This window comes from Prionailurus viverrinus, unplaced genomic scaffold, assembly GCF_022837055.1.
Source record: "Prionailurus viverrinus isolate Anna unplaced genomic scaffold, UM_Priviv_1.0 scaffold_73, whole genome shotgun sequence".
NCBI classification, from domain to species: Eukaryota; Metazoa; Chordata; class Mammalia; order Carnivora; family Felidae; genus Prionailurus; species Prionailurus viverrinus.
The window spans coordinates 532,774-544,578 of record NW_025927635.1 but is presented as its reverse complement, the minus strand read 5'-3'; the positions used below and the strand labels follow the sequence as shown (position 1 = coordinate 544,578).

Genomic DNA, 11,805 nt, shown 5'->3' with positions numbered 1-11,805 from the left:
ATACTAATTATGGTTGCAGTGTAGACCAAGGTCCTGGGAGGTAGAACAGCAGGGAAAACAGTCCTGAGGTTATTTCAGTCATCTAGGAGAAAAATAATGACCTGACCTGGGTGAAGGCACAGAAGAGAAGCAGAGTTAACAAACACATTAGATGTGCCATTCCCACTAAGAAAGGTACAGTAGAAATGATGACTCTTTGGCTGAGAGGATACAATAGTGCTCCTTTTATTTTAATATAAACTATATTTCTGAGATGAGCGGCTCTATAATACAGCAGTGCTCTATGGGGCAGGTGTGCACATATTACTACAGAAATATACATAAAAAGACTTCCTACCTTTACAATCCATGCCAAGTTGTTCAATCAGCAACATGAAATTCTTAGAGTAAGGCAACTCACAATGCTCTGAAGCTGTTTCAGATGACTGAATGAAGTCAACAAGGTCATCCATAGAGGTAATTTGCTTTTTGACCTACCAATGAATAATACCATTTCAAAATGTCCCCCAAATATTTATAAAATATACTAGGTGTAGAGAAGTGATAAATACCCATCTTTTTATAAAAGCAAAAACAGGGGCACCTGACTGGCTCAGTCGATTGAGCATCCGACTCCATTTTGGCTCAGGTCATGACCTCAGGGTTCCTGACTTTGAGTCCCACGTTGACCTCCACAATGACAGCATGGAGCCTGCTTGGGATTCTCTCTCCCCCTCTCCCTCGACCCCTCCCCCACTTGTGCGTGCTCTCTCTCAAAATACATTTTAAAAATAAGTGAATGAACATTTAAAAGCGAAACCACAGAGACTTTTTAAAAGAACAGATTTTTATCAAGAAGACACTGTTATCCATAGCTAGTATTTCTAAGTAACTTTTTCACAGCAAATGACTCTACAACAAAGGAAGATTTTCTATTTTTTCACTACATCTTTCATAAAGTAATTTTTTGCCACTGAACAATATTCCTAACAAATATGTATCAAAATGATATAATAAAATAAAAATAAAATAAATAATAAATAAAATAAAATTACATTGTCTCTTTTGCTTACCTTGTTCTTTTTCTTAGAAATTTTCTTTGCAGGTCTGAAAAAAAACAACAATTCTTTTCAGGCAAATATTAAATACTTAAAATACAAAGCATATCTAAACCTATTGTTTCTGATATAAAATCTCTGCATTTGAAACTAATTTTCTACAAATGGGATTAAACAACAGAGTAACATTAAACAACATAGAAAACATACTACTGCTAATATTAACAAAGGATTAGGTTTATCCAGTTCTAGTATATGTGCTGCTGAAGCAAGCACAACAAAGTACTAATGTTAGGTAAAAACTAACAAAAGCAAAGGAAAATCCTAATGCTACTTGCATTATTTGATAGGAATGATACCATTGTTTGTGTTGTTGTCATTTTACTAAAAATAAGCTTTTACTGGCACTAAAACCTACTTGGAAAGTGCAAGTTAACTCCCTATATGAAAGACTCCTTTTTAACAATCATGATATTAACGTGTTGAAGACTCACTATGCAACTACTCTCTAGGCATTACTATGAGCACTTTACATGTCTTCAAGGTATTTGAAGCCCCACAACAATCCTATGAAGTAGGTTATTATATTAGGTATGTTACACAGGAAGAAAATGAGGCACAGAAAGTCGAAGTGACTTGCCCAAGAAGCCCTCGTCGCTGGCCAAGAACAGACCCTGAATTCAAACCCAGGAATGTGCCTTCAAAGCATCTGTTTTATACTATGTGGTTAAAGTAATACTCTAGTGTTTCTAACTAATATGACAGCAAATGAATCTATATTATGATTCGATTTCTAGCTATAGTGATACATAACAATTTCTGAATCTTACACATTTTTTAAGAGACTTTATACTTGGCAAGATGGGAAATCTACATTCAATAAACTAAATATTTGCTTCTTCTAGAGAATTTCCTCAACAGGCATTCATTCATTCATTCATTCATTCATTCATTCCACTGTTTATTCCCACATTCAACACATACTTATTGAGCATACAATCTGTGTCAATGGCACTGTTGGTACAGGAAGCATGGTTTTGGTCATTTAGAGCTCTCTAGTCCAAAAGGAATAATCCGTTATGGATTACTAGTTTCTTTTCCAATTGTAAATAAACAAAATCTTCCCCTTTCCCCAGAACCTAAATAATATTAACTTAATAGAACCAGAAACTTTAAAGTCCCTAACAAAATCATAGCTATTTGTGATATTATCAAAGGCACTGGATATCTAAAAGCATCAAGGAAGGATTAGTTTTATTCAGAATGGCCTCAGTGGTTGCATACATTTATGATAAGGGTGTGTGTGTGTGTGTGTGTGTGTGTGTGTGTGTATACAAATATATACATATAGAACTTATACACATATACTTATATATACATATATAAGAAATTATACATATAATTTGTATTTATGCATATACATATACATATAATATGTATATTATGCATATATACATATAATAAATATACATATATATAAGAAATTATATAGCCATATATATATATATATATATATATATATATACACATACTTGCATACATACATATATATTTTTAAATATGCACATTCAATTGTAGGAGAATACCCCATTGTGGAACCAATTCAGAATAAACCAACTTCTTGCACAAAATCACATGAATAAGGGTACTAAAAACAATTACTATAATCTTTAAAAGATAATGTAATACAATCAACAAACTTCCTAATGTTTGGAAACGCAAACAAAATTAAATTAACTAACCATGTCTATCTCTATTGATCATTTCCAACAGAATACATACTCTAAAAGCTCCCATCTTAAAATAAAAAGAGAAAGAAAATGCCTTTGTAATTCACATTCTTTTTCAGTTATCATCCATTTCTCTATTACCTTTCCCAATTAAAATGCTCTAAGGAGTTGTTTACACTTACTCACCTTCCATGCTTCCATGGTGACTACTGAAACTGCTCCTTGACAAAGTCACACCCTCATCACAACTTTTCAAGCAGTGTATTTGATATGTTGAGTATTTCTTGCCTTAGCTTGGACCTACCTACACTACAGCATTTTATTTCCACAAAAGGTAATCACTGCTAAAATTCCTTCACAGGCACATAAAAAATTTATACATTTTACCTGCTTTCATGCTGATCCTTTTCACTGAAATGGCTGCCATCATTCTTTTGTAGTGGACCACCAGTTAGGGCATCTGCCTTCTGCAACACTGGTGTGATCACAGATCCTTTTGATGTCCCTTTTTCATTTTCACCTTTCTTTAACTTCTTCATATGTAAACCAAGTTCCCTCCTTAAAAAAAAGCCATTAAAAAGCCATAAAAAGCCAATGTTTTCTAATAATTTTACTGAAAAAGAATAAAAAGACATTTTTCATCAAGTTCTGAATTTTACCCATCTGACTTAATTTGATTAATTCAGAGAACAGTGCTGAAGTACCAACCGTACAAAAGGAAATACTCATCTGTTGCTTCAAACACAGGTAAATATACAATTAGAATACAATGTGATTTGTAAGAATTGACATGTGAAAAGCTGTAAGTGAGTACAAGAAAGGCTTTACTGAAGAGGGAAAATAAACAGCAGAGGTCACCAGGGAAAGAAACGGAAGAAAACCATTTTCTTAGAGATTAGAATGTGAGCACAAAGATTACACAGATGGCATCTAGGTGCCTTGAAAGGAAAAACTATAAGCTTATAGGAACTTGGAAAAAAAAAACATAAAATACATGGAAGCAAGTAGTAAGAGATCAGTCAGGAAAGAAATGCTGAAGAACCTTGAAGGTTACACTAAAAAGTTAGAGTTCATTTCCTAAAGGCAGTGACTCTTAGACATGGGAGTAATAACTAGATGTGTGCTCTATTTTTGGCTTTGCTTTGAAATATAAGAATTCTTACTTTCAACAAAGTTTTAAAGTAGCATGAGGTCCATATAACATGAAAGAAGAAATCAGGGAAATATCTTAGGGGAAAAACTACTTTTAAAATACCCATATGTCAGAGCGATATCAGTATCATAGCTGAACAAGATGTACGTTGTTGCGACTCCCCACCTACAACAAACTGGCATCTTATCCACCCATGGGCAAAACTGCCTTTGCAGGAGCTGTGACAATCTAGCACTATATTCCAAGGGACCGAGGAAAAGTCTTGCCTACCCGTGCATCAGGTAACAGGCAGACATACTACAGTCTAATCTGTGGACCTAGCAATAGCCCATAAAGTGCCTCCAGCCCCTCCCTCTCAGCCACATCGGGGAGTCCCTAGCTAGAAAACACTGTCTAAGATAATCACCCGTGGATGAGAGAGCTTTTTTGGAAAACCAGGTGTCCTGCAGAGAATTTCCAGCATCCCACTGGAGCAAAGAATCAGGTGTGGACACACTGAAGAGGTAGTCATTAAAGACTGGAGGAGGTGACTCCTACTTCAAATGCAAAGACAGCAATGCAAAACTGCAAAGAATATAAAATATCAAGGAAATATGATACCATCAAAGGATCACAATAATCTTCCAGTAATCAATCGGAAACACAGGGAGATCTGTAATTTATTCAAAAGAGAATTCAAAAATAGCAGTTTTAAGGAAACTCAGTGAGTTACAAGAAAAACACAAAAAGCCAATTCAATAAAATCAGAAAAACGCTCTATGAATAAAATGAGAAGCTTAACAAAGAGCTGGAAATAGTAAAAGCTAACTAAAAAAAATCCTGGAGCTGAAGAGTATAATGAAGCAAGAGTGATCACTGACAGGAAATGGATCAAGCAAAAAAAAAATGTGAATTGAAAGAAAGGAACTCTCAGATTATCCAGTCAGCAGAGAACAAATTCAAAAGAATGAAAAAGAGTGAGGAAAGATTATGTGACTACAAGTGAACCCTCATAAGGCTATTAGGAGTTTCTCAGCAGAAACCTTACATTCCAGGAGGCAGTGGGATTACATATTCAAAGTGCTAAGAGAAAAAAGACAACCAATCAAGAATACTTTACTCAGCAAAATTATCCTTCAGAAGTCAAATTGAATAAATACATTTGATACACCGCATTAACAGTATAAAAAAATCATATCATCATCCCAGCATGTGAGGAAAAAGCATTTGACAAAATTCAACATCTTTTCAGGATAAAAACTCTCAACAAAGTGGGTACTGAATTATCACACCTGGACATAATGAAGCCCAAGATGATAAGCCCATAGCCAACATCATATGCAGTGGTAAAAAACTTAAAGCTTTTACTGCAAGTTCAAGAACAAGGCAAAGTTGCCCACTTGACCACTCCTATTCAACTGGATAGAGGAAGTCCTAGCCAAAGCAGTCAGGCAAGAAAAGGAAATAAAAGGCATCCAAATCAGAAAAAAAGAAATAAAACTGTCTTTGTTTGCAGATGACATATTCTTATATATAGAAAATCCTGAAGATACCACCAAAAAGTTGTTCCAAGGATGAATGATACAAAATCAACATAAAGATGCAGGGGTGCCTGGGTGGCTCAGTCAGTTAAGCTTCTGACTTCGGCTAAGTTCATGATCTCGTGGTTTGTGGTTCAAGCGCCCTATTGGGCTCTGTGCTGACAGTTCAGAGCCTGGAGCCTGCTTTGGATTCTCTCTCTCTCTCCCTGTCTCTCTCTCTCTACCCCTCCTCTGTTAACACTCTGTCTCTTTAGCCTCTACTACAAAGCTGTGATCATCAAGACAGTATGGTATTGGCACAAAAACAGACACACAGACCAATGGAATAGAATAGAAACCCCAGACGTGAACCCACAAATGTATGGCCAACTAAATTGACAAAGCAGGAAAGAGTATCCCATGGGGAAAAAGAAGACAGTCTCTTTCTTCTGGGAGAACTGGACAGCAACATGCAGAAGAATGAAATTAGACGACTTTTCTTACACCATACACACAAATAAACTCAAAATGGATGAAGGACCTGAATGTAAGACAGAAAACCATCAAAACCCTAGAGGAGAAAGCAGGAAAAAAACTACTTTGACCTCTGCTGCAGCAATTTCTTACTTGACACATCTCCAAAGGCAAGGGAATGGAAAGCAAAAATGAACTATTGGGACCTCGCCAAGATAAAAATCTTCTGCACTGCAAAGGAATCAATCAACAAAACCGAAAGGCAATGGACAGAATGGGAGAAGATATTTGCAAATGACATATCGGATAAACGAAGGGCATATATCCAGAACCTGTAAAGAACTCACTAAACTCCACACCCACAAAACAAATAATCCAGGGAAGAAATTGGCAGAAGACATGAATAGACACTTTTCCAAAGAGGACATCCAGATGGACAACAGACGCATGGAAAGATGCTCAACGTCACTCCTCATCAGGGAAATACAAATCAAAACCATACTGAGATACCACCTCACACTGGTCAGAGTGGCTAAAATGAAAAAATCAGGAGACTACAGATGCTGGCGAGGATGTGGAGAAACAGGAACCCTCTTGCACTGTTGGTGGGAATGCAAACTGGTGCAGCCACTCTGGAAAACAGCGTGGAGCTTCCTCAGCTAATTAAAAATAGAACAACCCTATGACCCAGCAATAGCACTGCTGGGAATTTACCCAAGGGATACAGGAGTGCTGATGCATAGGGGCGCATGTGCCCCAATATATACAGTAGCACTTTCAACAATCGCCAAATTATGGAAAGAGCCTAAATGTCCATCACCTGACGAATGGAGAAAGAAGATGTGGTTTATATATACAGTGGCATAATACTTGGCAATGAGAAAGAGTGAAATCTGGCCATTTGCAACAACTTGGATGGAACTGGAGGGTATTATGCAAAGTGAAATAAGTCAGGCAGAGAAAGACAGATACCATACGATTTCACTTATATGTGGATCCTGAGAAGCTTGACAGGAGACCATGGGTGGGGGGGGGATGGGGGAAAAAAAGTTACAGAGAGAGAGGGAGGCAAACAATAAGAGACTCGTAAACACTGAGAATAAACTAAGGGTTGATAGGAGGTGGGGGAGAGGGGAAAGTGGGTGATGGGTATTGAGAAGTCACCTGTTGGGATGAGCACTGGGTGTTGTATGGAAACCAATTTGACAATAGATTATATTTAGTAAAAAAATTTACAAAATCAGCATCAAGAGATCAGTTGCATTTCTAAACAATAACAATGAAATACCTGAAAAAAAATATAAGGAAAAAATCCCCTTCCCCAAAGCATCAAAAAGAACAAAATACTTTGGAATAAATTTAATCAAGTACTTTCTGAAAGATAGGTACAGTAAAAACTACAAGACATTGGTAAAAGAAACAGCAGAGACACAAACAAACGGGAAGATACCCCATTGTTTATGGATTCGAAAAATGAGTATCATTAAATATCCACATTACTTGAAACCACCTACAGAGTCAATGCAATCCTTGTCAAAATTCCAATGATGTTCTTCACAGAAATAGGAAAAGCATTCCTCAAATGTGTAAGGAACAAGAAAGACCCCAAATAGCCAAAACAATCCTAAGAAAGAAGAACAAAGCTGGAAGCATCACACTTGCTGGTGTCACACTATTACAAAGTTATGGTAATAAAAACCGTATGAAGTTGCACAAGAAAAAAAAACCACAAAGATGAATGAAACAGAATCAAGAACCCAGAAATAAACCCATGCATAAAGTCAACTAAAAACCCATGAATAAAGTCTCTTTGTTAAGAGACCCAAGAATACTCAAAAGAGAAAAGGTACTCTCTTCAATACATGATGGTGAGAAAACTGGATATTAACATGCAAAAGAATAAAACTGTGCCTCTACCTTACACCACTCACAAAAGTCAACCCAAATGCAAATAAAGACTTCTATATAAAATCTTAAATCATAAAACTCATAGAAGAAAACATAGGATAAAAGCTCCTTGACATAGATCTTAAAATGATTTAGGATAGGACATCCAAAGTACAAGCAATAAAAGCAAAACCAACCAATGCAATCAGCAATGTTTCTGCACAGCAAAAGAAACAAGCAACATGATGGAAAGGCAACCTATGGAAAGGATGAAAACATTCGCAAGCTACAAATATGAAAAACGTCAATATCTAAAATGTGTAAGGAATTCGTACAATTCAACAGCTAAAAATAAATATAATTAAAAACTGGGCAAGGCACCTTAAAAGACGTCTCTCCTCAAAACATATTCAAATGGTCAGGGGTACACAAGAAGGTGCTCGATATCACTATTCATCAGGGAAATGCAAATCAAAACTATAGTATATAGATATCACTTTGACCTATTAAAATGGCTATTATCGAAAAGACAAGAGATATCGTTGGCAAGGATGTACAGGAAAGGAATTCCTTGTACTCCTGTAGGACTGTAAATTGGGACAGCCACTATGTAAAACAGTATGGTGGCTCCTCAACAAACTAAAACTAGAACCTTCATATGAGCCAATAATCCCATTACTGAGTATATATCTTAAAGACATGACATCCTTACCTTGGAGACATATCTGCAGCCCTATGTTTATTGCAGCATTATTTACAATAGTCAAGAAACAGCCTAAGCATCCATCAGTGGATCCATGGATTAAAAAATATGGTATACAGTTACAATGGAATATTTTCAGCCACAAACAAGAAGGAAATCCTGCCATTTGTGGCAGCATGAGTGAAACTTGAGGGCTTTATGCTTAGTGAAAAGAAGTCAGACACAGGAAGACAAACACTGTATGATCTGACTTATATGTGGAATTAAGAAAAAAATTGCACGAAAAACAGAACAGACTGGTGGTTGCCAGGGTTAGGAGGCTGTGAGAAATGGGTAGATATTGGTCAAAGGGTACAAACCACCTGTTACAAGATTAATAAATTCTGGGGATTTAATGTGCAGGATAGTGATTACAGTGAACAATACTGTATCCTATCATTTGAAAGTTGTTAAAAGACTAGGTCATCACAAACAAGAAATGATATTTATGTGAGATGAGGGAAGTAATAACACTATTGTGGTAATCATTTGACAATATAAAAGTGTATCAAATTAATACAGGTACACCTTAGAGTTACACAGATGTATGTTACTTATATCTCATAAATCTGGAAAAACTTCAAAAATTCAAAAGTACTCATATGTCATTGTCTATCGCTCAAAAATAAAAATCATCTAATTAGTTATGCTTTTGTTTAAAAAAACATGGTTTGCAGTGCCTGGATGGCTCAGTTCGTTAAGTGTATGACTTTGGCTCAGTTTGTGATCTAAGGGTTTGTGGCTTCGAGCCCCACATCGGGCTGTGTGCTGACAGCCCAGAGTGTGGAGCCTGCTTCGGAATCTTTGTCTCCCCCTCTCTCTGCCCCTCCCCAACTCTCACTTTGTCTCTCTCCAAGTGAATAAACATTAAAAAAAAATTAAAAAAAAATGATTTGTTAACTTTTGTATACTTTTAGCCTAAATCTAATCCTAATAGAAAAAAATGGGGGATTCACCAAAAAGAAAATTATAATTCTGTTTTCATGGACTAAATGCATGCAACAGAATAGTATTACCATACAGCTATGTACATTTCCAAAAAATAATGAAATTTCCCACAGATTATTCAGGACTTAAACATGAGCCCTGAAGAGCACCAAAAACAAAAACAAAACTAACAATTGTGGGTTTTTTTCCAAAAAAAACCTGTTATACAGATAACTTTTCTCATGGAAATAACATCCAAGAAAAGAAGAATCTTTCTGAAAGCAATTATCAAACAATTCCTCTTGACTCAAACTTCAAAAATGAATCTGTAATTATAGAATTTGAAATAGCTTTTATTTTGAACCCAGTCAATAGAAGCAACTTTTAAGTAGAAAACACCTCGTGAAAGCCACCTCAAACTTAGAAAAAAACAAAACAAAACAAAACAAAACAAAACAAAACAAAACAAAACAAAAAGAAACCCTAACACGTAGCCATGGTAACAAGAAGCCACCAGAATCAGTTTTAAATGTGTTAATCAATGCCCACCAGCCCTACTCACCAACCAATCCATTTCAGCTCCTTCCTTCTGAAAGACAGCGAATAAAGGACAAAAATCACTCCAGTACACATGCTTCAGCGTGCCAACCAATCCACAATAGTCTCACCCAAATAAGCACGGTGCTTCAGATGATGACAAACCATTTAATTTTCTGAAAGTCTCCCAATCCTTAAACTCCACTCTTCCCCAAACCCTGTATAAGAATAGCAGACTGCTCTGTTAGAAAAGACTATACCTAACCAGCATAGCTCGCTCTTATTTGGAAGTGATCAATTCCAACTTCATCTTTGTATTTCAGATATTGAGGGCTCATAATCCTTTGGCAAGAATTTTTAAAGTCCTATAAAAATTTGCCACCATATTTTAGTTTCCTTAATAAATATAAAGGAAGTTTGCTATTCCTTTGATACATTTCACCATAATGAAAAATAACATAAATACAACTAAAAGAATAAGTAGCAAGTAAACACAATATTCCAAAAACTGTATATAACTGGCAGGTATAGTTGTCAGAATGAACCCACGCCAAACTTAGTCAAAGTGGGGACTAGTATTAGGTTAAAAAAATTACACACAAGTTAAACTCCGTTCACTCAATAAACATTATTCAATAAGTACTATATAGACTAGAACATTTTCTAGGCACTGAGGACATGGCAATGAACAGATAACAATCCTACTGATGAGTGAAGTAAACATACAATAACAAGCTACACAGGCAAAATATACAGTATTAGAGGAGAAAAACTAAAGCAGAGAAATCACATTTTGATGTGTTATAGGGAAAAGGGTAGTTGAAGTACTAGTCAGGATGGCCAAGAAAGGCCTTGCTGAGAAAGTGACTTTTAAGCAAAAACCTGAAAGGAAAAACAAGCAACAAAGGAAAAATCAAGCCATGAGGTGTATGAGGGAAAGCATTCCATATAGAGTCAACAGGAAGTACAGAAGTATGTCCAAAGTACTTAAAGAGTAGTGAGAAATCAGTATGGCTGGACAGAATGAAAGGGGTAGAAAAGAGTTCAAATCAGAGAGAGAGAAGGAGACACCTGATCATATCCAGGCCTTGTCGGCCTTAGGAAGAGTTTTGGCATGCACTCTGAGTGAAATGAGAGGCAATTAGGCTTGGAGCAGAGGAAGGACACAATCCCACTTATGTTTTATTATATCCAATGTGTTTAGAATTAACGGAAACAGAGGAAAAACAAAAGAAGAAACAAACAAACAAGAAGACCATTTAGTTACCTATTACATCAATATAAACAACAGATGACAGTCTACTGGTCATGGAAGATGTGTTTGGATTCTCGATATATTTGAAGGAAGACATGACGAGATTTGCTGACAGATGAAATGTGATGTGTATGAAAAAGAAAAAGAAACTAGAAATAAAAAGTGAAAGAAAAAGAAAAAAAGACAAGAGTCAAAGATGACACCAAGTTTTTTAGCAGAGCAACTCATAGAGCTGTTATTAACTCAATTAGGAAAGACATGAAAGTCAAATATTAAGAAAGCATATCAGGAGTTCAATTTAGGACATGTTAAGTTTGCAATAGCTATCCAGTTAGAGATATCAAGTAGGCAGTTTGATATGCGGGCCTGGAATTATGGAGAGAGGTCCGGGCTGGAGATATAAACTTGAGGATCATTAGATTATACAAGATAGTAAAAGTCAAGAGAAAGAAAATCAAAGGAAAATTCCTGGAAGACATCAATGGGTTAAAAGGTGGGGGACGAGAAGAAACAAGCAAATCAGGCTGAGGTGTACAGACTAGAAAGGCAGCGGGAAAATCAGGT

At 36.1% G+C, this 11,805-nt stretch overlaps 1 protein-coding gene across 1 annotated transcript in view; it reads right to left on the bottom strand.

Moving 5' to 3' along the window:
* Nucleotides 1-337: 337 nt before the first annotated feature.
* LOC125159861 (ankyrin repeat domain-containing protein 26-like) overlaps nt 338-11,805 on the bottom strand; it is a gene marked incomplete at its 3' end in the record, with an annotated part of 47,403 nt that continues 35,935 nt past the window's right edge. Inside the window, exons 6-9 of the mRNA XM_047848524.1 lie at nt 10,012-10,038; nt 3,155-3,325; nt 1,053-1,086; nt 338-473 (exon numbers count right to left, since the gene is read on the bottom strand). Coding sequence (XP_047704480.1) covers nt 338-473; nt 1,053-1,086; nt 3,155-3,325; nt 10,012-10,038 — 368 coding nt within the window. The remainder of the gene's footprint in view (nt 474-1,052; nt 1,087-3,154; nt 3,326-10,011; nt 10,039-11,805) is intronic.